We start from the raw sequence: 27,145 nt of genomic DNA on the forward strand, positions 1-27,145 counted from the left end.
TGGCTGAGCGGCGTAGAAACTATAATCGAAACGATAAATAGAAGTTTTAGTGAAATGTTCCGTAGCGTCCAATGTGAGGGCAAAGTCAGTCTCGATAAGGGGGGGTCGGAGGTGAGTAACATTATACATATTACGCTTCAACCTGTAATATCCCACTACTGGGCATAGGCCTCTTTCCCCATGTAGGAGAAAGATCAGAGCTTAATCCACCATGCTGCTCCAATGCGGGTTGGCGGATATATTACATTCCATTTACTATGAGTAACGATAGCTATCAGGTGTACATTATAACAACCGGGACCGACGGAAACACCTAGACTACGGCAAACTCCTGTATGGCCAATACAAATATTTGTCATGTGCGGGGATCGAACCCGCAACCGCTAGCGGAACAGGTACAATCCATGGCTGTAACCGTTGTGCCGGCGCGGCGTCATTATACATATTAGGTCGGGGAAAAAGTTTCTTCGTATTTTATCTAGAAATTCTAGGTAAGATTTGACAAAATTTATTTAAATTTAACCTATATCTATACTAATATTAAAAGAGGTAAAGTTTATAATTTTGTCTATGTAGAGGGTAATTTTCGCAAATACTGATCCGATCATGAAAATTCTTTCACTAACAGAAAGCTACACTATTCAGGAGTGACATAGGCTATATTTTATTGTAATTAAACAAAAAATTCAGTAAATAAGAAAAAACGTGAACGTGTGAAACCAGCCACCGTCGAACGAGTACCTGCTGTGCTACCTTTTATGAAAGGGGTCACTGACAAGATTGGCTTCATCTTAAAGCGAGCTTCTATAAAAACTTTTTTCAAGCCGCCAAAAACGATAAGTCAATTTTTACCATCTGTCAAGTGTCATATACCCTTACAAGATGCAGGAGTATACAAGCTTGATTGTGACTGTGGTCTCTCTTATATAGGACAAACAAAACGATCGATCAAAACTCGCGTTAAGGAACATATAGCTGACTTAAAACATCGTCGCTATACTAAGTCCGCAATCTGTGAACACAGTCTAGACACAGCTAGCCATTATATTAGATTCGATAAACCACAGATCCTCGCAAAAGAACACCGATTCCAACCAAGGATGATCCGTGAGGCTATTGAAATTAAAAAACATCCAAATTTCAATAGAGAAGATGGCTGGCAATTACCACCTGCATGGGACCCCATTATTAATATAATTAAATCAAAAACCAAGCATAATTCACCACAGATTAAAGACTCAATTAGCACATTCTGCGTAGATAGGACTATATAAGATATTAATGTATGTCGGGTAGTTTCGAATAACTTTGTAACGTTGGGACGTCTGACACCTCAGTCCTCCCGTGACCATGGTTGCTGTAAAGTATCCGAAACGTCGGGAATCAAAAGTTAATAATAAACCGCGATAAAATCCGAAAAAAGTTGTTTCATTAAAAAAATAAGAAAAAGATTAAAATATAATATCAAAATGGTAAATAAACTAGCGCCATCTATCGCTATTAGAAAACAATTTATTAGTCTTTCGACGTTATTAATTTAGTCTTATTTTAGTCTATCGACGACGTTTTTCGATTTTTGATAGATGGCGTTGGAGCAACATATTATTTAATTTTTTTTAAGTGCTATAAAATTTGTTCTTTAAAGTATGTTATTTGGTTCTGTAATTTAAAATAATAAATACACGGGAGCAACATATTATTTATTTAAGTGCTATAAAATTTGTTCTTTAAAGTATGTTATTTGGTTAGTATAATAATAATTAACGCCGAAGTGGAAGGATGTTTTTAAAATAAAGTTTCACAGGGTTGCCATACATTTTTTTTACATCAGCTTTGTTCAAACTTCAGTTCGTAAACTTTTAAACGTAAAATTTGTACCTATTTTTTGGTCTTATTTTCTTGTTGTTGTTAATAATGCTTGAGTAGTATTTTAATTAGGAAGACTTATGTATTCTTAACTACCTTGAACAAAAAAATAACAATAAAATAAAAAAGAGATATGGTAAAATTTAATATTTAGCTTACGTGGATGATATTTTCACCATATTTTGAAAAAAAAAGCATAACTCAAGAACTGAAAGGTCTAGGACTATAAATTTTAGTATTTTTGTTAGATAATAAGTCTCACTACCCCCCATAACCCGTTGGTCCACTACTTACGGGACACCTGTATATAAAAGCGAAAGGTCACTCATCACGAAATCTCCGAAAATATAACACCTACAAACTTGAAATTTGGCAGGTAGTGAGTGGCTGGGTTTCCTTATAGGGCGTAGACGTCCGCTAAGAACGGATTTTACGAAACTCGACCCCTAAGGGGGTAAAACGGGGGTTGGAAATTTGTTTTTTTTTTTTTTTTTTTTTTTTTTATAGAAGAGGGGGCAAACGGACAGTTGGCTCACCTGATGGTAAGTGAAAACAACATCCACAAACACCCGCTACATCAAAGGATTAGCAGGCGCGTTGCCGGCCTTTCAAAAAGGAATATGCTCTTCTTTTGAAGGTCCCTAGGTCGTATTTGTTCGGAAATACCGTAGGTGGTAGCTGGTTCCAAAGAGGGGTCGTGCGTGGTAGAAAATGGCGCAAAAATCGAGCTGTCGTAGACTTCCAGACATCGAGGTGATGTGGATGAAATTTTGAATTTTGACGCGATGTCCGGTGGTGGAATTCTGCTGTAGGTATTAGTCCGAACAATTCCTCAGAACACTCCCCGTGGTAAATACGGTAGAAGATGCACAGTGACCCGACATCTCTACGCGCCAAAGAATCGAGCCGATCGGAGAGAATCTTGTCGCCAACGATTCGAGCCGCTCGGCGTTGAACACGGTCAAATGGAAGGAGCTGGTACTGGGGCGCCCCAGCCCATAGGTGAGAGCAGTATTCCATGTGGGGCCGGATCTGTGCCTTATATAATTGTAGGCGGTGGCAGGGCATGAAATACTGCTTCGCCCTACTGAGCACACCAAGTTTTTTCGAGGCTAGTTTAGCCTTTCCTTCCAGATGACCACGAAATTGCACATTGCTCGATATGTCGACGCCTAGTATCCCAATACTGGCTGAGGCTGTTAGGGGAGTGCCTTCAAATTCGAGAGGAACGACGAAGGGTGATTTTTTTGCGGTAAACGCGCAAACTTGTGTCTTAATGGGGTTGAACTGGACCAGATTATGTCGTCCCCATTGCGAGACTTTGGCTAAAAGAGACTCGATTTCAGACACAAGTTTGTTCCGACACTCATCGACTTGTTCCCGAGAAATATTAGGACGGCCTGTGTATAAGGCGTCCCCGGTGCTGTCGTCCGCATAACAATGAATGCCACTAGTTTGTAACAGGTCATTGATATGCAGGAGGAACAAAGTAGGTGATAGTACACAGCCTTGGGGAACGCCAGCATTGACAGACTTGAGGTCCGAGCATGCACCGTCAACAACGACCTTGATGTTCCTGTCTGTCAAAAAACTGGTGATCCATTTACATAGTTTCTCGGGAAGCCCATAGGATGGTAGCTTTGTTAGAAGTGCCCTATGCCACACCCGATCGAAGGCCTTCGCTATGTCCAAACTAACCGCCAGCGGTTCTCCCTTGCTCTCAACCGCCTCCGCCCATCGGTGAGTTAAGAATATTAGAAGATCACCAGCCGAGCGACTCCGTTGAAAGCCATATTGGCGATCGCTAATCAGCTGGTGCTCCTCTAAATACCGTTGGAGCTGGCAGTTGATTAAGGATTCCATAATCTTTGAGAACAAGGAAGTTATAGCAATTGGTCTATAATTGGACGGATCTGAGCGGTCCCCTTTCTTAGGGATCGGGTGCACCAAAGCCATCTTCCACGAGCGTGGGACAACGCCTAATGAATAAGAGTGCCGGAAAAGACGCGTGAGGACGGGTGCCAACTCAGGAGCACAAGTTCGTAGTACTAACGGAGGGACGCCATCGGGCCCACTCGATTTATTGATGTCCAACGAAAAAAGGGCTTTGCGTACGGAGCTCTGTTGGAAAATTATTTCCGGCATTATTGTATCACACCGAGGGATCGTCGGTGGTATTTTTCCGCTATCATCCAAAGTCGAGTTGGACGCAAAAAGAGAGCCTAAAAGATCGGCCTTCTCCTTCGCGGTGTGGGCCAACGAGTCGTCCCTCCTGTGCTATGATGGTAGGGATGGCTTACAAAAATTCCCTTGGACAGCTTTGGCGAGTGACCAGAATGCACGAGTTCCCGAAGGAAGTCGAACCAATCTCTCCCCAATTCTGCCCACGTACTCCGCTTTTGCCTCAGCGATGACTCTTTTGAAGGACCTGGAGGCAAAGTTATACTCCTTTTTTAATGCGCTGGTCTTTACATCCTGGGACATCGACGCATTAGCCCAAGCTCGGTAGCTTTCCCGCTTATGGCGTGCAGCTATTTTGCAAGGTCGACCAAACCAGGGCTTGGATTTGCCGCCTATAGGCACCGCAGAGAACGGAATAAAAAGTTCCATGGCTTGCAGAACCACTTCGGCGACAGAATCAGCAACGATGACTGGATCATCCAGCGAAAAGCAGATTCGCCCCCATGGGTAGGATGCGAAGAAGGACCGCATTCCATCCCAATCAGCTGACCTATAGTGCCAAACGCGTCGGCTGCCCGCAAAGCGGGGCCATGGTGGGCGTGTGACTGGCACAGAACTCCGGACCAGACAGTGGTCCGACGAGCCAAGTGGAGAGTCCACGGAAACTACATAGTTGTCCGGGTGAGACATCAGCAGAAGGTCCAACAGGGAAGGCGTATGATCTTCCACATCAGGGATACGCGTTGGTGATGCTACTAATTGTGTCAGATCATATGCTGAGGCAAAGTCGTAAACAGATCTTCCCGCATGATCGGTTGTACGCGACCCGAGCCACTCGGTGTGATGGGCGTTGAAATCACCAAGTATCACGATCTCTGCGGATGGGATCTGTTGTAGCACGGTGTCTGTAGCCATTTGTATGTGCTCCATGAGTCGATCAGTTTCGTCGTTACCGCTGTGGGACCTATATAGGCAGGCATAGACGCGGGGATGGTCGTCGCTGTCTATGCGCAACCACAGGATGGAGAGGTCCCCACCTTCAAGACTGCCGAGGCGACGAGAGCAGACATCCTCTCTGACGTACGCGCAAACTCCAGCCCGCGGTACAAAAAAGTGTTCTAATTTGTTCCCCGGACAGGAGAGATAGGAGCTGGAGAGGTTATCTGCGTCTCTGTCAAAAAGAGCAAGGCCGGCTTCGCCGTCTGGAGGTGGTAGTGGACGGCGTTAAGATTAGTATGAAGCCCTCTGATGTTACAGAAATCCACAGTCATAGTGGTAGGGGACTTCTGCCGTCTGCTCCGTTTACCCCAGGCAGTTAATGTTTTGAGCACAGATTTGCCCCCCCCAGAATTCGCGGGGCTGCCTAGGCTTCTGGAATCAGGTGCAGGTCCTGAGCCCAGAAGTCCAGAGAGGGATTCTCCGGTGCTATTGCGACCGGTACCCTCCTGAGGTAGTCTTTGCGTAGTCTGTGCTGCCATCATGTATAGGGGGGGGGGGAGGGAGGAGCTCTGGTCACCTTACTCACCAACAGGAACACAACACTGCTTGAAAACAGTGTTATTTAGCTGTGATTTTCTGTAAGGTCGAGGTACTACCCCAGTCGGGCTGCTCCATATTTTGAGCAGGAAATTCCTGCTGTGCCCTACCTCAGTTATTGAAATTGAATTTGTATGAAAGTCCTATGTTTTTGAAGTAAGAGACTTGAAATTTAAAATGTATGCACTATAGATGGTGAGGAGGTGTCCGAATAATGCATCGTAATCTATACATATAAAAGAGAAAAGTCACTGACTTATTCATCACGAGAACTCAAAAACCGCTGGATGGTCCATCCATCCAGGATGGAAAAAGATGAAATTTGGCAGGGAAGTAGATTATAGTTAGTAGACGTCCGCTAAGAACGGATTTTGCGATATTCCATCGCTAAGGGGGTTTAATTGGGGTTGATATTTTGTATGAAACGTATACAGCAGGGTTTAAAGGAAATAACCGCGTTTGCAACCCTATGTGTTCAAGAAACATTTATATTGATCACTTATAAGTAGTACAAAAAAAATGTATTTTATACAATATTTAACCTTTACGTTACTAGGATAATTTATTACTAGGATATTTTATATGCCCCTGTCGTCACGGAGTCACGGAGGAGCGTGCGTTACGCTATTCCGTGGCATATATTTAGGTAGAACCATATTAAAACCTAATTGCATGCAGTATATTTTAAACATATTTACACCACAATACTACATTATTACTACATTATTTCATACCACAATTCTGACGAATTCAACGAACCATTTTGTTCGACGCGACGCGCGCTTCGCGCTTTAGCTATATCGTACCTACTCAAATTTTGATCTAGCTCCACTTTTTTAAAAATATCGTCACGTTTATCCGTAACTAGGCGATCAGAGCGAGGTGCATTTTTGACATTAAAATTTCTCGACTGGAAACGCTTAAGCCAATTTTGTACTACCCTTACTGACACTACATTAAGTCGATAAACGTTATAACATTTTTTCGAGGGTTGAGTCGCATTTTTCCCTTTTTAAAAGTAAAACTTTAAAATGTATCGAATTTATTCGTTGGATTCACCCATTTTGGAGGACAGAAAAACAAATGAAAAGTGGCGGGAAACTATTTTTTACTTTTAATTTAATTTTTAAAAGGTCACCTTTTTATAGAATCAAAACCAGCCAGTTACAAACAATTTTACCGAAAAAAAAAACTATTGCAACTTTTTACTTGGAATGCTAATATACTTTTTTCTCGACCTCGTTATGTATGAATTTTTTGACCAAACTTGAAAACCTTTACGAAAGAACATTTTATAGCAAAACTATAGTACGGACGCGGAGCACGAAGAATTTCGTACAATGACCTTTTTGCCTACTGCCAGTGGTTCTCAAAGTTTTTATATAAAGTACGAAGCTTTAAAAAAATCGGTAGAGTTTAGAATTTGGGATGTCTTAGTACTCGTTTTTTGCACACTACACTAAATCTACGCTATCTGTCCGTGGATCGGTCTAGTCACAGAATATTATTTTGTTTAATCATAGAATAGAACGTATGTATGTATATGTATATTAGAAGTTAGTGTGTGTATTCACATATATTATTATGTGTACAATTTGGATTGATAACACACATTCGCATTTAATATAAGTAATGTTAACTTTTGAGTTAAATTAAAAATGAAAAACGATGAATCTTGTGACTTAAATTTGGTAAAAAGTAAAAATGGTTTTAAAAAAAATATAGTTGTGTTTGCAGGCAAACGAAGACGATCAGATCTCGATGAAATTTAAATGTGACCACATGATAAACATCGGCTTTCGATTAAATTAAAAATCATTAAAATCGGTACACCCAGTAAAAAGTTATGCGGATTTTCGAGAGTTTCGCTCGATTTCTCTGGGATCCCATCATCAGATTCTGGCTTTCTTATCATGGTACCAAACTAGGGATATCTCCTTTCCAACAAAAAAAAAGAATTATCAAAATCGGTTCATAAACGACGGAGTTATCCCCGAACATACATTTAAAAAAAATTATATATTTATATATATGTCGGAAATTAATAAGAAGGAAGAAGGTATACTTTTCGGCTCGAAGGTATATTTCTCTTTCTCATGATCTCAGAGTACTCACTCAGTCTACTGTGGGCATAAGTGGGTAATGTTGACACAAGTAAACACAATTAATGATATCACCAAATTATTATAACACAGGAATCAGTTAACAGAAAGGTAACGCAGTACGGAAGGCGGGTAGTTATTAGTTAAGGGGGCGAAGACTAACTTCTTAGCATTCGATGGATTCATGGTTCACCGTGCGGGTACCGAGTCCATCGTGTGGCAGAGGGAGTAACTCAGAGCAGTGCCTAGGACTTGCGACCCAGGTGTAGGTTTAAGGAGATCTCCTTTGGGATACGTATCAACGCTCACCTTCACTGCTCGAGTTATACGCATCGCCTAGCCAAATTAATCGTAATAGATAACAATTAATTCGTTTGCACAAATTAATTATTGAATGAGTCTAGGTTAAGCTACTAGCAGGATACAACAAGTGTATCGTGCCAAGCCAGAGCCAAGACTGCCTTAGCCGAGGTAACGCCGTTCGTTTTATACACGTCAGAACAATTCGAGTAATATAATAAATGAGGGTAGGTGACTATCGAACTGTTAGGATGCCGACCCTGTTTGTCTTTTTAAAAAAAAACTATACTACACCGCTAACTGCTTTATTTAAAAAGATTGGACACAATGTTGGAAAACTGACTTCCGAACTTTAAATTGATGTCCGATCTACTCGGGGCTCTGAGTCTAACTGACTGTTTTTTAATAAAAATAATATTAACGAAGAAACAATATAATTCAATTGCTGAGTAATGATAAAACGAAAGGAAAAATACAGTGTATATTATAAATGCTTATGAAGCTTTTACTACGTTGTAAAATGGGATATAACAGCCCCCCCCTTTTGACTGAGCTTTTTCTAAATTAAGATGAAGCGAAGTTTCGAAATAGAAAAATCATTAGAGTTCAGAAGTCATTACAAAATGTAGAAATAGAAAATAAAAATTATAGTAAAATATTGCAAAATAATTTTGTAACAGTATAAAAATTCGAACAGTTTTACAATTAAATCGTATAAAAGAAACAGAGTAAAATTTAACAAACAATTAGTAGTAGTTGTACAATTGAATAATAAAATTGTATAAAAATTAAACAAAATTGTACAAAAGAGAAATAGTAAATTTTAAAGTTACTTTTTTAATTTATTTATGAAATAGTAAAATTAGAAATTAAACTAAAATAATATAAAACACGTATTAAAAAAAATAATGAATTTAGCAAATAACATAGTATGCTTAGCGAAATAGTAAAATTTAGCAATTACATTTATTTTAGCTTATTATAACATTTGTTAAATAAGTAAAACAAGTCGTTTTACAAAAGATTTAGGATTTAGTAAATCACATTGATAAAATAATATAGTAGAAATAGTAAAATAGCATGACATAGAAATTAAAATTTTATAGTACTTAATTAATTCATTTTTAGTACTAACAAAATATAACTTGAAAAATAAAATAGAACATGAATTAGTTATTAAGATTTCGTACAGAGGAATAGTGAACCTTGCTTACAGTTTTATAAGGTTCATAATTGTTACAATTTGGTAATGATTTTACCGATTTATTATCTTCTTCAGAAGTTGATATATCAGTCATCTCAATTGAATTTGTAATTTTAGAACTATGTTTCGATGACTTTTTATTATGACACTGATTAAATATTTGGATACAATATCTATCTTTACCTTGACGATTTCTTAAACATTTAAATAGCTTATAGGTTAAGAATAAAAATAGGAATACAATTAAAATATACGTGAATGCGGAATAGTATGAGCCATATTTAATAAAATGTGATTCATTTTGAAGATTATTTAATTCTAATTCTAAATTATCCAGCTGATGATTCGCGTATTTCAAAGAATCTAAATTAATTTTACTTAAAGAAATTGGCGTTAAATATGGTAAACTTTGATTAAATATGCTCTTTTTACAACAATCGTCTTTTGTTATATCGAAACTTATATCTATAGCTGATTTAACAGAAAATTGATACGTAATTGTTGGCACTAGTTGAATAGTTTTAGAATAACCAATACAATTTTCAGTTAATTTGACAATGCCTGTGCCAATAATAGAATGATCAGTGATATCATCATTACATTTTATTATTAATTTATTAATATCGGACTGTACATAAATCCATCTGTTATTTTTTAATTTATGCCATATATCGATTTGGCCGAATAATAACTTGGCGTTACATTCAGAAGGTAGAGAAAGAGTTACTTCTGTTAATAATTTCGATTCACAATTAGGATTAGTTATGCTAGACAATATAGTAATTTGTTCACAAATAGAATAGTTATTATTAATAAATTTACAATCATTTAAATCATTAAGCATAGCATAATGTATTCTATCGTCACTTAAAGCGGTATAAGAATCAGAAGGTTGGATAAGCGCAAAAGTTTGTACATGTGAGTCATCGTGAGGAGTCGGTAATGGGATATTTTTATAAACAGTGAACTTATCCGGTGTTATTAACGGAATTTGCAAACTGAAAACAATCTTATTGTTATAATAATATGAACTAAGTTTCGAAACATCAATCAATGAATGAATATTATGTATATTTAATTGAACTGGAAAGTCTAAGTGTTTGTTTATTTGATTAATATGTTTAGTTAATTCATTATAAAGACTTAAAGGGCTTATTACACTAGGGTGCAAAATATTTAACTTTGAGAATAAAATAGCGTTTAAAGTTGTATCTAGCAAGTTAGAAATAGAAAGTAAGGAACTTTCAATTATATTTAGCAAATTATTTATTCTAGAAATATGAAGAAGCAAACTATTAGTTTTTGTAACTTGCGAAAATATTTCATTCATGTTATTAATTTGGTTATTTAATCTTAACTCATTCTGGTTTAATTTATAAATCGTGGCGTTAAAATTATTTATTGTTGATTTAATTATGTGAATATTATCTCGAAACAAATTGAATAATTCTGATTCACTTTTCCGACAGGATTCTATCGCGGCGTCATATTTTCTCGCGTCATCTGCGTCTAGAGTACCAAAGAAAAATTTAAGGATTTCCCCTCCAAATTCTAGAGATCTTTTGACTTTATTTGACGATTGATTATTACTTATTATATGCTCTAAAGATTGCAGTTTAATGTAATTGTATTTTATTAAAATTTCAACGGGATTTGAAAAATCTTTACATTGAGAAAATTCGTCAGTATTTATTTTTGAACAAAGGTTTAAGGTATCGTATAATAAATTTTCAATTTTATTGAGATACGGATTTAAAGATATAAGGTCTATATATGTTATGACTTTCCAATAATCGTTATAAAAATGAATATTCGTAATAGGTTCAAAATAAATTCCAGGACTATGAGATATAGGAATGATACTCGATTCAGCGTGGCTTCGGCTTCCATAGCATAAAGCTCTGAAAAATTAAAAATGAATAATTTTAAGGTGCGGAAATGGCAGGCTTAATCTCGTTTGTGTGATATTTAATATGTTTACGACCTATTTGTATCGTTACATTATGTTTATTGTGTACTTTTATGATTTTGTATGGACCTTTCCATATCGGTGATAGAGCCTTACGGAGTCGGTGATGGTATTTTACATATACTGAGTCACCAGTTTTATACGAAATTTCGCGTGAACTATAATCGTAATATTGTTTAGACTTTTCTTTGCTATTAATTATATTTTGAATGGCTTTTTCCCTACTGACACGCATTCGATATTGCAAAGATCGAATATATTCATTGTAAGTTGTATTGTTATTGGTTTCATATAGAGAATTAGGAATGTTAGGTTTATGACCGTATAATAATTCATAAGGGGTGAAATTAGTAGTGCAATGAGGGGTAGTATTAATAGCTAATATTGCGGTAAATAAATAGCAATGCCAATCGTTCTGGTTTTCGTTTACGAATGATTTTAAATATTCTTTTAATGTAGCATGTGAGCGTTCTAGAGCTCCATTTGTTTGTGGATGATAAGGTGTAGTAAATAGGGCTTTAACTTTTAGGATTTGAGTTAATTCTTTGAATAATTCAGACGTAAAACAAGTACCTAAATCCGTTAAAATTGTTTTAGGGAAACCGAAAAGAGACATAAAATGTACAAGATTTCTGGCTATTTCTTCACTGGTAGCCGTGACCATGGGATAGGCACTAGAAAATTTCGTTAAGTCATCTTGTAGTGTAAGGATAAATTTAAATTTTTGATAACCTGCTTCAGGTAAGGGACCAACGATGTCGAGAGCTAAACGTTCAAATGGTTTAGTGGAAGTAGAAGTTATCTCCATTGGAGCCTTATTTGACATTCTCAAAGGTTTATTAATTTGACATAATTGACATTTCTTTACGTAATCTACGATATCAGAGCGCATACCTTTCCAGTAATAGGCAGCTTTAATTCGATTATACATACGATTTGACCCTGGGTGACCTGCAATAGGTGAGTCATGATTTTCTTTTAAAATTTTAGGGATTTCCACGGGAGTAGGATAAATTAGTTGGTTCTTATATATATGAATTTTAATATTAGTGTTATGGAAAATATAAGCAATCATGTTATATATTTTAATATAAGCTAGTTTAGAAAACGGATCTGAAAAGTCCGATAAAGCGATATCTGTAATATCAGGATTCTCAATTACAATTTTATTTCTAAGTTTTATTAGTAAATTGTAAATATCTTTAAATTTAGTTTCTTCATAATGATGAACTTTAGTAAACAGAAAATAGTAAGATTTATTCTTATCGTTTACGCATTGAATTGTAAAAGGTTCGCGTTCAGAATTTAATAAGTCCTCGGGCTTTTCTAACTGCGCTAATATTTCTTCACAGTGAGGTATCGATGAGTCGAAATCTAAAGAGACGGGACACACAATGATTTTTTGTTTAGATAAATGTAATCCTTCTGTGCATTCCAAAATTATAGTATTCGAAGTAGAAAGTTTATTAGTAAATTGGTCCTTAAAATATTTTTCATAACTAGAATTATTTAAAGTGTTAATATTTATAACATTGACGGGACAGCGAGATAACGCATCGGCGTTAGAGTTAAGGCGACCTTGTTTATAAACGATTTCGTAATCATACTCTTCGAGTTTTAGGCGCCAACGAATGAGTCTACTACCGGGATCTTTAACGTTAAATAACCATACTAATGGTCTATGATCGGTGACAATTTTAAATTTGTTACCATAAAGATAGGGACGGAACGTCTTGACTGCGAATAAAATTGCTAAAAGTTCTTTTTCAGTGGTCGAATAATTACCTTCAGGACGATTTAAAGTACGTGACGCGTAAGCTATCGGCTTATCTTTACCTATAGGACCTTGGGATAAAACTGCACCTACGGCGTAATTACTTGCGTCCGTGGTTACTATAAACGGTTGAGAAAAATCTGGGTATTGAAGCAGCGGGGCATTAATTAATTTTCCTTTCAAAACATCGAAAGCAATCTGTTGTTCCTGAGACCAGTGAAAAGTTGCGTCTTTTTTTAATAAAGAAGTAAGTGGTTTAGTTAATTTGGAGAAATTTTCGATAAATCGGCGATAATAGCCTACTAGACCTAAGAAAGACTTAATTTCTTTAGGATTTTTAGGAACTGGGAATTGTGAAACGGCCTTTACTTTATCAGGATTTGGGGAAACACCTTTGTCGGTGATAATATGGCCAAGGTAAGTGACTTCGTGTCTTAAAAACTCGCATTTGTCTGGCTGAAGCTTTAAGTTAAATTGGCGAAATTTGTCGAATACAAGTTTTAATTTAATCATGTGATCTTGTAAATTTTGACTGTATATTATACAATCGTCTAAATAAATATAACAATGTAAGCCTTGTAACCCTGATAATACGGTATTCATTAGCCTTTGAAACGTGGCTGGGGCATTTTTTAACCCAAAAGGCATTCTTGTAAACTCGTAGTGTCCAGACATGCTTGAATTTGTGCTTATTGTGAATCCTGTTTTTGGAGCATCTTTGGGACATGTCTTTATCTGATGAAAGCCACTTGTAAGATCCAGAGTACTAAAATACTTGCAATGACCTAGTTGGTCAAGAATGTCGGTGATAAGAGGTAGTGGATAAGTTTCGGAAACAGTGACGTCATTAAGGCGACGGTAATCAATTACTATTCTCCACTTTTGTTTGCCAGAAGCATCCATCTTTTTCGGAACTACCCAAACCGGGGCGCTCCACGGCGAAATAGAAGGTCGGATAATGTCTTGGTCCAACATCTTTCGAATTTGGGAATCGACTTCCTCTTTGTGGCACTCGGGAAACCGATAAGATTTGACATGAATAGGAGGTGCATCACCTGTATTAATAGTGTGTTCAATAGCATTCGTGAAGGTTAAGGGTTCACCGTCTATATGAAAAATATCTGTATATAAAGAACAACACTCTAAGAGAGCTTTTCGCTCTTCATCATTTAGATGTGAACAGCGTATAAGGCTTAAAACTTTATTTGCACGATCAAATTTATTACTCGAAATAGAATTAATTTTAAAACAAGATTCCGAATCGAAACAATCTCGTTCAATTGGCGTTAACTTTACATGATAATTCTTTACTTCAATATCATTTTCAGTTGTATTTAAAATAGAAAGATTTATTTTCTTATTTGGTTTTACCTTTACTATACAATTAGCGACATAAACACCTTCACTTAAGGTGTGATTTAATACTAGAGCTTCATTGTTATGATATAAGTCGGGCGAGTAATTTGATACAGTGCACTCGATAACGGCTTCGGCACGAGCCGGAATGATATAAGTTGGCTGTGTATAGATAATCGGAATAGAATAATTCATTATAGTCATAAATTTAGAATAATAATTAATATTTGACTTAAAATAATTGCAAAAATCGCTACCGATAATTCCATCATAATTATTTAAATTAATATTATCATCTGTTACGTGAAATTTATATTTAAATATTTCGTTAGAGACATTAAATTCCATTTGAAAAGTACCTAATGTTTCCACAGGATTTTCAGAACTGTTAATTCCTTTTAATTTGACAATTTCATTCGATAAATTTGGTATTTGTAATAGACAGGAACCTTTTATAATACTGATAGATGATCCTGTATCTACAAGGAAACACAATTTATTTGAGGCAAGTTTCGAATTTAAATAAATATGCGGTAAAGACACCTTTTTGCTATAATTATTAATTTCATAAATAAGTTTGGATTTGCAATTAGTATTTAAGTCACATGTATGTGACATAGTTTTAATATTAGAGTTAGTATTTTGGGCATTATTTTGGCAATTAATTTTACCACTAGAAATAGTAGAATTAAGTTCATTTGATCGAGACATACATTTAGAGTTATTTAAGTTAGATTTGAATGATATATTCTTAGAGTTAGTAACATTTTGACATTTATAATGATTAGTTTTGCCCTTAAAAATAGTAGGACTCGGCTCTTTTGGCTGAGATATAGATTTAGTAAAGTTAGTAGGATTCAACATTTTTAGTTGAAATTTAGATTTAATAGAGCTAGTAGGACTCAACGTTTTTGGTTGAGATTTAGATTTAGTAGAGTAAGTATGACTCAACACTTTTGGTTGAGATTTGGATTTAGTAGAGTTAGTAGGATTCAACATTTTTTGTTGAAATTTAGATTTAGTAGAATTAGTATGACTCAACACTTTTGGTTGAGATTTGGATTTAGTAGAGTTACTCGTAATAGGATTCAACATTTTGTGTTGAAATTTAGATTTAGTAAAATTAGTAGAAAAGTTAGAATATGGCGTGTCCTTATGACCTTGAATGGATTTTGGCAGACACGGAACCAAAATCCTTTTTAATTTAAATCTTCATGACGATTAATTGATTGAGAATCATTTATATAATTATGTGATTCGTTTTCACATGTATGTGCACCGGCAATATTAGAATTAGCATTTGACGTGTCATGTTGCACATTGCTTGTATTCACACGGCGTTTCATATTAAATTGACGCTTGCGACATTCCATGATCGTATGACCGACGTGTTTACAATAATTACACGTTTTATTATAAAATATATTAGAGTTTGTATTTAAATTATTTTTTGGATTTATGTGAAATAATTTTCGCGAATATTTAGGCTCTTTATTTTTATAACAATCTGAGGAACTATGACCTATCTTATTACATAATGAACACTGTTTCTGAGGTCTTGAATTAATTTTGTATAAATTAAATAATTTTTCCTCGTCAGTTGCGTATTGTATTGCATCACTGAGAGTTAGAGGGTTTTTACACCTGACGATATTAGAAATTGAAGGGTTAAGCCCTAATAAAAATGAATTTAAAGCAAGGTCTTCCATGGCAGCAATACGGCCAGGGAGCTCGCTCTCGTCCTTACAGCTATAATGGATATCTGAATGTATTCGCGTTAAAATTTGCTCTAGCCTTAATGAATATTTTGTTACGTCTTCATTTGGCAATTGTTTAGAATGTTGTAAATCGGACAATAAATGAGTCGCATGTTTCTTTTCTCCGAATGTAGACCTTAGAAATGTTTTTAAGTCAGTCCAATTTGAAAAATGTTTTAAACTACATGCAACCTGAGCTTTACCTTCTAACTGCGATAATATGAATTTACATAAAATTTGTTGTTGGTCTGAATTAGCTAGTGACATCGCATTCTCACAATTGGTAAGAAATGCAGGGAGTGATTCTCTATCCCCACTATATGATTTGATAAATTTTGTTAAAAAGGATAAAGTTATTTTTTCAGACATTTCGGTTCTTTTTAGTGATTCCGCTTTAAGAGACATTAGCTTAAAATACTATTATGTATGCTGAGCTTATAATAGGACAAAAAATACAATAAGTGCAATATGACAATGGTAAAAATGCTTAAATCTTAAATTAAGTAGATTCAGAGTTTATAGGATTTAGAACACTGATTTAGAACACTGATTTATAAAACTCTACTGATTTCAGCACTAATAGCTGTTAAATTTACGATTTGATACTTTAAAAATATCACAAAACACTTACAAGAAAACGGCAATACACACTCGCATGTCGTCGCGTGGGAACCGGTGTCGCGTTGCGGTGACGTCTCTCGTAACTGGAGCGGATGGAATTTTTCTTGGTGTGGTGAGCTAGACCTGGAGACCCGGAGATTTGGAGCGGGCTCAGACGATATGCTGAGGCTGACCGTCGTCCTGGATGCAGTAGCTGGAGCGGGCTCACGCTTAAGAGCGGAGGCTGATCGTCGTCCTTTGAGCGGCTGGAGCGGGCTCACGCTTAAGAGCGGAGGCTTATCGTCGTCCTTTGTAGTTGACGCAGGCTTAACCTTTGGTCAAGGCTTACTGTCGGTCAAAAATTAAGGGTGGCTCTGTTCGGATACCAGCGTCTGTTGTTTGACTCTATGTCGTCAGACTTCTCTGGTATCCCACTTCTGACACCAATTTGTTAGGATGCCGACCCTGTTTGTCTTTTTAAAAAAAACTATACTACACCGCTAACTGCTTTATTTAAAAAGATTGGACACAATGTTGGAAAACTGACTTCCGAACTTTAAATTGATGTCCGATCTACTCGGGGCTCTGAGTCTAACTGACTGTTTTTTAATAAAAATAATATTAACGAAGAAACAATATAATTCAATTGCTGAGTAATGATAAAACGAAAGGAAAAATACAGTGTATATTATAAATGCTTATGAAGCTTTTACTACGTTGTAAAATGGGATATAACAGAACGATGTGCTAGGTGGCGCGTCGATCACCCCACTACTCTAACAGCTAATAATTGACAACTGACATAATCTGAATACACCCAAGTCAAACACTTGACGTTCCGTATTCATACTCTGCGACACGGCCATCTTGACAAGTCACACGTCCTCGTGTGATGCTGTAAAAAGGAAAAACGTACTGCGGTATCAAAGTCTCATCTCGGCCTATCCTGATTCACACTTAATCAAGGATAAAGTGATAGTACAACCACTTTTGATAACACACCATACAACCATACGCGAAACTATCATTAAATCAAAATTAACCAATCCCGATTGGTATGAACAGGACTCCATTATTAGTTCTACATAAAGTCGCTACAGACTGATTTCAGTGGGAGGTAGAAAAATATTTAACTTGAGGTATGCCGATGATACTACTCTTCTCACTCAAACAAAAGAGGACATGGAACACCTGCTGACACTTCTAGATACAACAAGCCTCTCCTTTGGACTTACGATCAACAGAGATAAGACCAAAATGATGATAGTTGATCGAGCCGAACTAAACCATCCTGACATCTCTATGATTGGCAACTGTGAGGTTGTCCAATCTTATGTGTACCTTGATTTCACTATTGCAAACACCGGAGGATGCGAAGACGAGATTCGAAGGAGATGTGCTATTACAAGATCTGCCGTTGGCAAGTTAAAAAGAGTCTGGTGCAACCGTAATATCACCAGAGCCACGAAAGTCCGCCTAATGAGAGCTTAATCTTCCCGATATTTCTTTATGGCGCGAAACGTGGACGGTTAGACTCAAATACCGACGCAAAATCGACGCACTCGAGATGTGGTGCTGGCAGCGACTGCTGCGGATCCCTTGGACAGCGTTTAGGACCAATATTTCGATCCTACAGGAATTAAAAATCAAGCAGAGATTGTCGTCGACTGTGCAAACTCGAATCCTGAAATATTTCAGACACATTGTTCGAAACGAACAATCCATAGAGCGACTCGTTGTCCAAGGGCAGGTAGAAAGCAAGCGGTCACGCGGTCGATCACCTACGCGCTGGACAGACCCTATCAAAGCTGCGACACAGACCTCCATAGTCCAGAAGAAACTAACTAACTAAACTAAGAAGACAGTCGCCACTGTCACCTAAATCGAGCGACAGCAGCTCATGCCACTCAGAGAGTGACGATAACCTTAATTAAAAGAGTCGTTACTGTCACCTAAATCGAGCGACAGTAACTTATGCCACCTCCATAGAGTGACGATAACCGTAATTGAAAGAGTCGCTACTGTCACCTAAATCGAGCGACAGTAGCTCATGCCACTCAGAGAGTGACGATAACCGTAATTAAAAGAGTCGTTACTGTCACCTAAATCGAGCGACAGTAACTCATGCCACTCAGAGAGTGACGATAACCGTAATTGAAAGAGTCGCTACTGTCACCTAAATCGAGCGACAGTAGCTCATGCCACTCAGCGAGTGACGATAACCTTGCCACCTCCATCGAGTGACGATAACCGTAATCAAGAGTCGCCGCTGTCACCTAAATCGAGCGACAGCAGCTCATGCCACTCAGCGAGTGACGATAACCTTGCCACCTCCATCGAGTGACGATATCCGTAATCAAGAGTCGCCACTGTCACCTAAATCGAGCGACAGCAACTCATGCCACTCAGCGAGTGACGATAACCTTGCCACCTCCATCGAGTGACGATAACCGTAATCAATAGTCGCCACTGTCACCTAAATCGAGTGACAGCAGCTCATGCTACTCAGTCAAACTCTACGTAAAAGGGGAAAGTAGACAAACTCTACGCTCTAAACTTAAGATATTTGAAGAACTTTACAATAATCTCAGTCATAACTAATCACTAGACATAAATACCACAGCCATGTACCATCGACGTTATCACAACCAAAACTATAGTCGTACTCTACTTCCACAACAAGTTACAACCAAGCTTTCAGAAATCTCCGAGTGAATACCTCTAACACCACGGCTCTCTAGCCGAAGAGCAAACACATTACTCTCTCACAACGGTCTCCATAGACCACGACCTCCGCCAGAGTTAAACGCACATCGCACACCCACGGACTACGACTACGAAATAACTACTGGTACGGTCAAACACATTACGGTCGATAAAGTCATCCACTCAAGTTTCTTAAGCTTCATTATCAACAATATCTTAAATTACATCAATTTCGCCTGGTACATGACCTACTGGTATTTTCCCTAACCTATCGTGAGTAAATTTGTAGGTACGTTCTAATTTTGTCTGATTTACCTCTTCGTTTTGAATTAAGACCAAGTCACCAATGTCAAACTTTAAAATTTTAGCCTTAATTTTATTAAATCTAAATTTGTCGTAACTTGCACTCGTTTCTATGTTCCTAGCCACTTACTCTGCTATAAAAAGCAAAGAGAACCTATCTGGCACCGCGTTAGGGTTCATTTCTTCACAAGTAGTATAGGACTCACAAACAGAAACCGACTGGGGCAAATGATGTTAGCTTCTATTAGCTCTCTAATCTTAGAACGCACTATCTACCTTTCATCTGGACTGAGCCTGTAAGACGTTAAACAGTACGGTAAACAGTATGATTCGCATCATGAAATCTAATTATTAGTTCACTAGATGTGACACGCGTGTGGGGTAAACAATCAATAAAAACGTGAACAAATTCCTTAAGCGAGGACAGCAGAGATTCATTACTCAGAATACCTATGTCGATATCGTCAAGATTGTACAAGAGTCCCGGTTCGTAAGTACAGGTAGCAACAGATTTTTATTTTGCGATATTAAAAAAACGACTCAGTAATGCTAATTGTACACCTTGTTTTGAAATTTCTCGACCAATGATTACGTTATATTTGAAACAATCATCGGGCAATCACATGAAGTAGAATCGATAAACGACTACCACTAATCAACACGTCACAAAGAACTTGTTCAGTACAATCTTCATTAGCATAACCTACACCCTGTAAATGAATAATCGCCCTATGAAGTTACGGCCAACAGTTTGTCTAACAAGATAACATTCGGCACTGGAATCAAAATAAAAATAGCACGACTCACAAGATTGTTGTAATTTTCCACAAACGCCTGCCACTGTACAGACATCCACGCGTCGCTCTGCTACTGCGCCGCCGGGATTGCCGCGACGCTGAAACTCATCACGACGCTCATGACCGTTATGACAACCACGGCTATTGCGGCGACACTCACGAATCACGCTCACAATCTGACATTGTAACTGAATCGAAACAAAAACAGAATCGCAAAATCAATCGCTACACAATTACCTACGTATCACGTATTAAAACAAAACTAAATTCAACAAATAACCGGTAAATCGAATAACGTAATCGAACACTGAACAAAAACCACTTACACACCGATAAGAATACAACAGAACGACCGAAAAGAACTAAAATATCGATGTACCCACCAATCACCACAAAATATTGCAACTAACTCGCACACTTGCTAAAAACAGATGTATTGTCAGGGGGTAGGCCTATAACTTCACATATTTTCTGAATAATAGCTTCCATACCGGAAGCAAAGAGAGACATTTGTTCGTTCAATGTAACTAACTAAATTAATTAAATTTTGAAAGTGGGTTTGGATCTGATCCCGCTTCTGATGTCGGAAATTAATAAGAAGGAAGAAGGTATACTTTTCGGCTCGAAGGTATATTTCTCTTTCTCATGATCTCAGAGTACTCACTCAGTCTACTGTGGGCATAAGTGGGTAATGTTGACACAAGTAAACACAATTAATGATATCACCAAATTATTATAACACAGGAATCAGTTAACAGAAAGGCAACGCAGTACGGAAGGCGGGTAGTTATTAGTTAAGGGGGCGAAGACTAACTTCTTAGCATTCGATGGATTCATGGTTCACCGTGCGGGTACCGAGTCCATCGTGTGGCAGAGGGAGTAACTCAGAGCAGTGCCTAGGACTTGCGACCCAGGTGTAGGTTTAAGGAGATCTCCTTTGGGATACGTATCAACGCTCACCTTCACTGCTCGAGTTATACGCATCGCCTAGCCAAATTAATCGTAATAGATAACAATTAATTCGTTTGCACAAATTAATTATTGAATGAGTCTAGGTTAAGCTACTAGCAGGATACAACAAGTGTATCGTGCCAAGCCAGAGCCAAGACTGCCTTAGCCGAGGTAACGCCGTTCGTTTTATACACGTCAGAACAATTCGAGTAATATAATAAATGAGGGTAGGTGACTATCGAACGATGTGCTAGGTGGCGCGTCGATCACCCCACTACTCTAACAGCTAATAATTGACAACTGACATAATCTGAATACACCCAAGTCAAACACTTGACGTTCCGTATTCATACTCTGCGACATATATATATATATACGGTCTAATTGAGTATCCTCCTCCTTTCTTTGAAATCGGTTAATAAACATTTAATTCTTTATTCAGAAAAATCGGTTCATGTTTCTAACGAACTATCAGATGTTTCGCCAGTTACATTAATTATGAAAGAATCAAGAGTTCAGTCTTTATTTGTATCACCAAAAGGTTGACAATCTGTGAATACGGCTGTCACTACACTTTTGTGAGCACAACGGCAATATGTTTATACGCGAGCGACAAAGACAAAAGATGAGGGGTTCAATGTACGAAATTCTTCGTGCTCCGCGTCCGTACTATATTTAGTCTCATTAATATAGTACGTACAAGCAATATTGAATTCGGAATTCTTTCTTGTCTAAAAACCTTCCAGAGCCTTTTGTAACGAATAGAGTAAAGTCCGTTTAACGAGAAGAGATACCAAATGTAAACAAAGCCCATCATTTTTTCGTAGCGACGACGGAACAAACAAAATGTAGTCTATCTCTTTCTATCTTGTTTGTTTGCTATCTGCTGTACGTCTCTCTGCAAGGTCGAACGATATTTTAACTGGCCTTGAAAACAATCGGACCGCGTACGGCCCTTTGAATTTGTATTGTTTATTTTTATTTCATTTCGTGTCCTGAAGCGCTCGGGATATTTTTATATTTCGATAATTATAACTTAAGAAGTATCAAATCTTAAATACAAAATTATATTTAATTCAGTAATTACAAAATATAAATATATTTTACATTTAAAATTTTTGTGTAAGTAAAAAAAAGGTTACAAAACCCTGCATAGTTGAATGACCTCGCATTTGGTTTGTTTACATTTGGCATCTCGGCTCTTTGAACGCACTATAGTTGAGTTCTTCGATCGAAGCATGAATGTCCATAACATCCTCAGGACGAGTTCGACCAGTACGGCATCGGCATCTGGGTGAAGTTCCGCGAGCAGGAGCCGTTGATGCGGCTGACGCGCAGCACGCAGTCGGGCGGCGAGCGCGCGCTGGCCACCGCGCTCTACCTGCTGGCGCTGCAGCGGCTGGCGCGCGTGCCCTTCCGGTGACTAGCGCTCTACAGCTGTATACAGCGGTACCGTCGGCCTCTGGGTGCAGTTCCGCGAGCAGGAGCCGCTGATGCGGCTGACGCGTGCCCTTCCGGTCACTGGCGCTCCATACTTATATCATCACCTCTTTATTTCAGCTAACTATTGACTCATCGAACAATTCTTCTGTGGCGACATCTATCGCGCGAAATACGAACGACTACAAACTACGTAATTAGAGACGTAATCACTGACGTATGCTACATCGCGCTATCAGAGTTATCAAAGTGAATAACTATATATACAAGATCCCGACAACAACCGTCGGGGCGTTAGCCCGCCAGACACAACATCCGTCTGGTTGGAGGATCCTCCCTTTTCGATGCCTGACGTGATTCTTCACGCTCCCAAACTTCTATGACACTGTTCTATTTAAATGTTCTGCCATGTGTGAAGACAAAAGTTTCCGAGCAATGTATACTGCCAGTGTTGACGCATTGTATTTTTTATATTTTTTTTATTTTTATATAACTAGGTCGGGAAAGAAGCGTCCGGCTCACCTTATCGTAAGCGATTGTCATAGCTTATAGACGTCTACGACACCAGAAGCATCACAAGTGCAATGGCGACCCTGTCCCCAATCCCCCCCACGAGCTCTGGTCACTTTACTCACCGACAGGAACACAACACTGCTTGAAAACAGTATTCTTTATCTGTGATCTTTTGTAAGGTCGTGGTACTTCCCCAGTTGGGCTGCTCCATATTTGGAATAGGAAATTTCCTGCTGTGCTCTACCTGAGTTAAAAGTACTCAGTTGTGCCAAAACTTAGACACTGATGATTTGATTAATACACAAGAAAGTTAAGATTTGACACAGTAAGTTTTAAAGTTATTCAACGTACTATGGAAAGGGCTTAGAGTTTCTCAAAGATAGGATCAGGAATGGAACATACGCAAGGGAACGAAAGTAACCGACATAGCCTGTAGAATCAGCTAGTTGAAGTGGCAGTGGGCTGGTCACCTGTGTCGCAAGACCGGTGGCCGTTGGAGCAGACGTGTGCTGGAGTGGAGACCGCGTGTTGGCAAATACAGTGTGAGATGACCTCCGGCCGCTGGACCAACGATTTGTCGGACAACTTGAACTTCGGAAGCCTGTGTCCAAAGGTGGATAGCGATAGGCTGAAGCAAGAGCACCTTACTATTGGCCGGAGGATAATTTCCATACCGAGAACGAAGATCATTATCAGACTTCGAGTAAAGCAACCAGGACCGTCTTATGTAATCTTCAAAGCGTGGTGGGGGGAAAACAATAAACACAATTACAGATCTATGAAAAGATTTACTTTTAATGTAAATAAACATGTAACCAGCGTTAATGTATCTTTCGTCGCCACTGTTAAGAGGATCGAATTTTTGAGAACACTCATAGTAATATCCTGTAAGATATAGGATATTAATAGTAAGGGGGTTGAGTTCTAAAAACGACGAATAAAACTCACACACTTCAGCCTGTCGCAGTCCACTGCTGGACATAGGCCTCCCCAAGTTCGCGCCAGACATCCCGGTCTTCCGCAATCCTCACCCAGCCTACACCGACAACCTTACGTAGATCGTCGGTCCAACGGGCCAGAGGACGTCCCACACTGCGTTTGCCAAGACGCGGTCTCCACTCTAGGACCCGTCTACTCCAACGGCCATCGGTCCTGCGACACAGATGACTAAAAAATAATAATAAAAAATAATAATAAAACTCAGTATAACTATTAAATCAGTTTGGTTTTATCCGACTCGAGGCATCAAAATGTGCAGCCTATGGCTTATAATACATGAAATTATATGGGAGATTTACTCCATTTTCCTACCATCCTATACCTTAACCTACCGATAATAAATAAATGTGACGATGCATGTTCCATACGACAGAATGACAAATCCACATATAACCACTGATTAAGTAAAAAATACAATGTTATAAATCAAAATATTGTGCAAGAAAATTTACATAACGCCGTTTTGTTCGCCAACATCTCTATTATCCAGCAATTACCCAAATATAAGGATCGGCTCTGATATTGAGCGATCGGCGATAGATTGGAAATCGCTTTGCGCATCGTGCAGGGGTTGCAAACTAAATAATTTTGTTCAATACAAAAATAAATAATTTTTAAAAGTATTAATTACTCGTTAAATATCTCTATCCATATAGTATTGAAGTTGAAGGTCAGCGTTCAATCCATGGCGATAACTATATAGCAAAACACAAATCTGGGAAAACCTGGTTAAAAACAATTCTTGCAAAACCAAAATTTAAAGTGTCGTTTATTACTTACGTAATGTTTTCTTAGAAACTCTAACCCTACTCTACCTCTACCCTCGGTGATATGTGATAAGGTTTTAGTTTACACCCCCATAACCAAAAATCACTTGTTTTGGTGCACAGACTATTATGTAAATGTTTGTAAAGTCTGTTCAACGAGAAGCTATACCAAACGTAAACGAAGCCCATCATTTTTTCGTAGCGACGACGCAACAAACAAAATATAGTCTATCTCTTTCTATCTTGTTTGTTTGCTATCTGCTGCACGTCTCTCTGCAAGGACGAACGATACTTTAACTGGCTTTGAAAACATTCGGACCGCGGACGGCCCTTTGATTTTGTATTATTTATATTTATTTCATTCCGTATCGTGAAGCGCTCGGTGTGATTTTTGTTAAGTAATTATCAAAATATAAATATATTTCACATTTTAAAAATTTGTGTAAGTAAAAAAAGGTCAGAAAACCCTTCATAGTTGAATGACCTCATATTTGGTTTGCTTATTTGGGGGTCTGAGGAACTGAGTGTGAAGTCCCTCATCCCCCATTGAAAAGGGAGGATCCTCCGACCAGACGGGAGTTGTGTCTCGTGGGCTACTGAACCAACGGTTGGTGTCGGGTTATTGTATATAATACTCAATCAATCTGATAACTGTGATAGCGCGATGTAGGATACGTCAGTTTTCTCTAGTTTGTATGTCGCGAGATAGATGTCGTTACATTTACGTTTGGTATCTCGACTCGTTGAACGCACTGTAGATTATTTATTTATTTATTTTTGTTAAGATATTTTAATTTTTTTATTGTCTTTTTCTCGCGTTCAATGAAAACTCGTGATATTACGCAATTTTTTTTTTCGAACCCAAGCCTCTTGCCCCACGTGATTGATGGACGATTCCTATGAAGTATTTATAAAATGTCTAAGTTTTTCACGGTAATTTTATTTTTTTCAGATGTGTCGACGAAATCAACCAAGGTATGGATGAAGAGAACGAACGGAAAATGCTCCAGTTACTCATCCAAGCGACGAAAGAAAATTCACAATACTTCTTATTATCACCGAAGGTAAATTATTATATTAATTTTTTTTTTTTGGAACAATAATGAAAAATTTTATATATTATAATTATATATATATATACGACTTGCTTGTTAATTTAGTCTGTAATTGTAAAATACTTTGTAACACTTTTATATTGACAATAGTTTTAATAATAATGAACTTATGCAATGTATTCTTAATGTATATACATTGGCTTACTAATAAATAAATAAAGAAAAAATAAAGTATTAGGTCCTGTGAGAGTTATGCGGTCTGGTCTGGTTCTGGTCCTGCAGTGTTCATAAGCTATGGTATCCACTTACCATCATCATCGAGGAATTATTGAAGTCGATTTTTATCTATAAAACATGTTTTATTATTACATTATTATTAACATAACTATGTTTTTATCTATTTCAGTTGCTACCCAACCTCCATTACAACGAACGCGTAAAGTTACACACCATAATGAACGGTAAACAAATAATGAAATGCAAAGAATGGAATTATGATAAATTCTTGAAGAATGCATCTCGTTTATAAAATATCCCTACATAACATTGAGTATTTCACTACCCAATTATATCTGTAAGTTTACGTAAGCCACAATTGTGTTTAAAAAATATTTTTATACAGTATTTATATTTTAATGGTGATTTATTCTTAATAATACTCTTACTTTGTCACTAAAATTTGAAGTTTTCTGTGATTGAATTAACTAAAGCTTTTGTGACTATAGTCAGTTACTTTGTCTGTATTTACAGTCAGTTTTTCTGTATTTAGAATCAATCAGTTTCTCTACTGACTAAAGTAAATTAGGTGGTCTAAATCCATGACAATGTGACGAGAATTCGTTAAGTTCTGAGATCAAATTAATTTGTGCTGTGCATTTAAGTGAGAACTATTAGTAATTTTAGTACGTACGTGTTTCTTTTGTACATTTATTTTAAAATTATTTTTTATTACAAGTTAATTTCTTTTTA

General features: G+C 37.5%; 1 protein-coding gene across 1 annotated transcript; it reads left to right on the plus strand.

Annotated features, from left to right (window-relative positions):
• The first annotated feature begins 51 nt into the window (after window positions 1-51).
• Window positions 52-27,145, plus strand: LOC123664781 (structural maintenance of chromosomes protein 5-like). The gene is made up of 4 exons (XM_045599259.1): window positions 52-111; window positions 22,664-22,821; window positions 26,074-26,185; window positions 26,583-27,145. The coding sequence occupies exons 1-4, from the start codon at window positions 55-57 to the stop codon at window positions 26,703-26,705; spliced, it is 450 nt and encodes a 149-aa protein (XP_045455215.1). The 5' UTR covers window positions 52-54; the 3' UTR covers window positions 26,706-27,145.

The sequence above is a fragment of the Melitaea cinxia genome, chromosome 22 (assembly GCF_905220565.1).
Source record: "Melitaea cinxia chromosome 22, ilMelCinx1.1, whole genome shotgun sequence".
NCBI classification, from domain to species: domain Eukaryota; kingdom Metazoa; phylum Arthropoda; class Insecta; order Lepidoptera; family Nymphalidae; genus Melitaea; species Melitaea cinxia.

Excerpts from the sequence above, each read along its gene's own strand:
- LOC123664781 (XM_045599259.1), top strand. The coding sequence starts at position 55 with ATGTTCCGTAGCGTCCAATGTGAGGGCAAAGTCAGTCTCGATAAGGGG. Across the intron at positions 112-22,663 it reads TCGATAAGGGGGGGTCGGAG|GACGAGTTCGACCAGTACGG; the intron begins GTGAGTAACATT and ends TAACATCCTCAG. Across the intron at positions 26,186-26,582 it reads ACTTCTTATTATCACCGAAG|TTGCTACCCAACCTCCATTA; the intron begins GTAAATTATTAT and ends TATCTATTTCAG.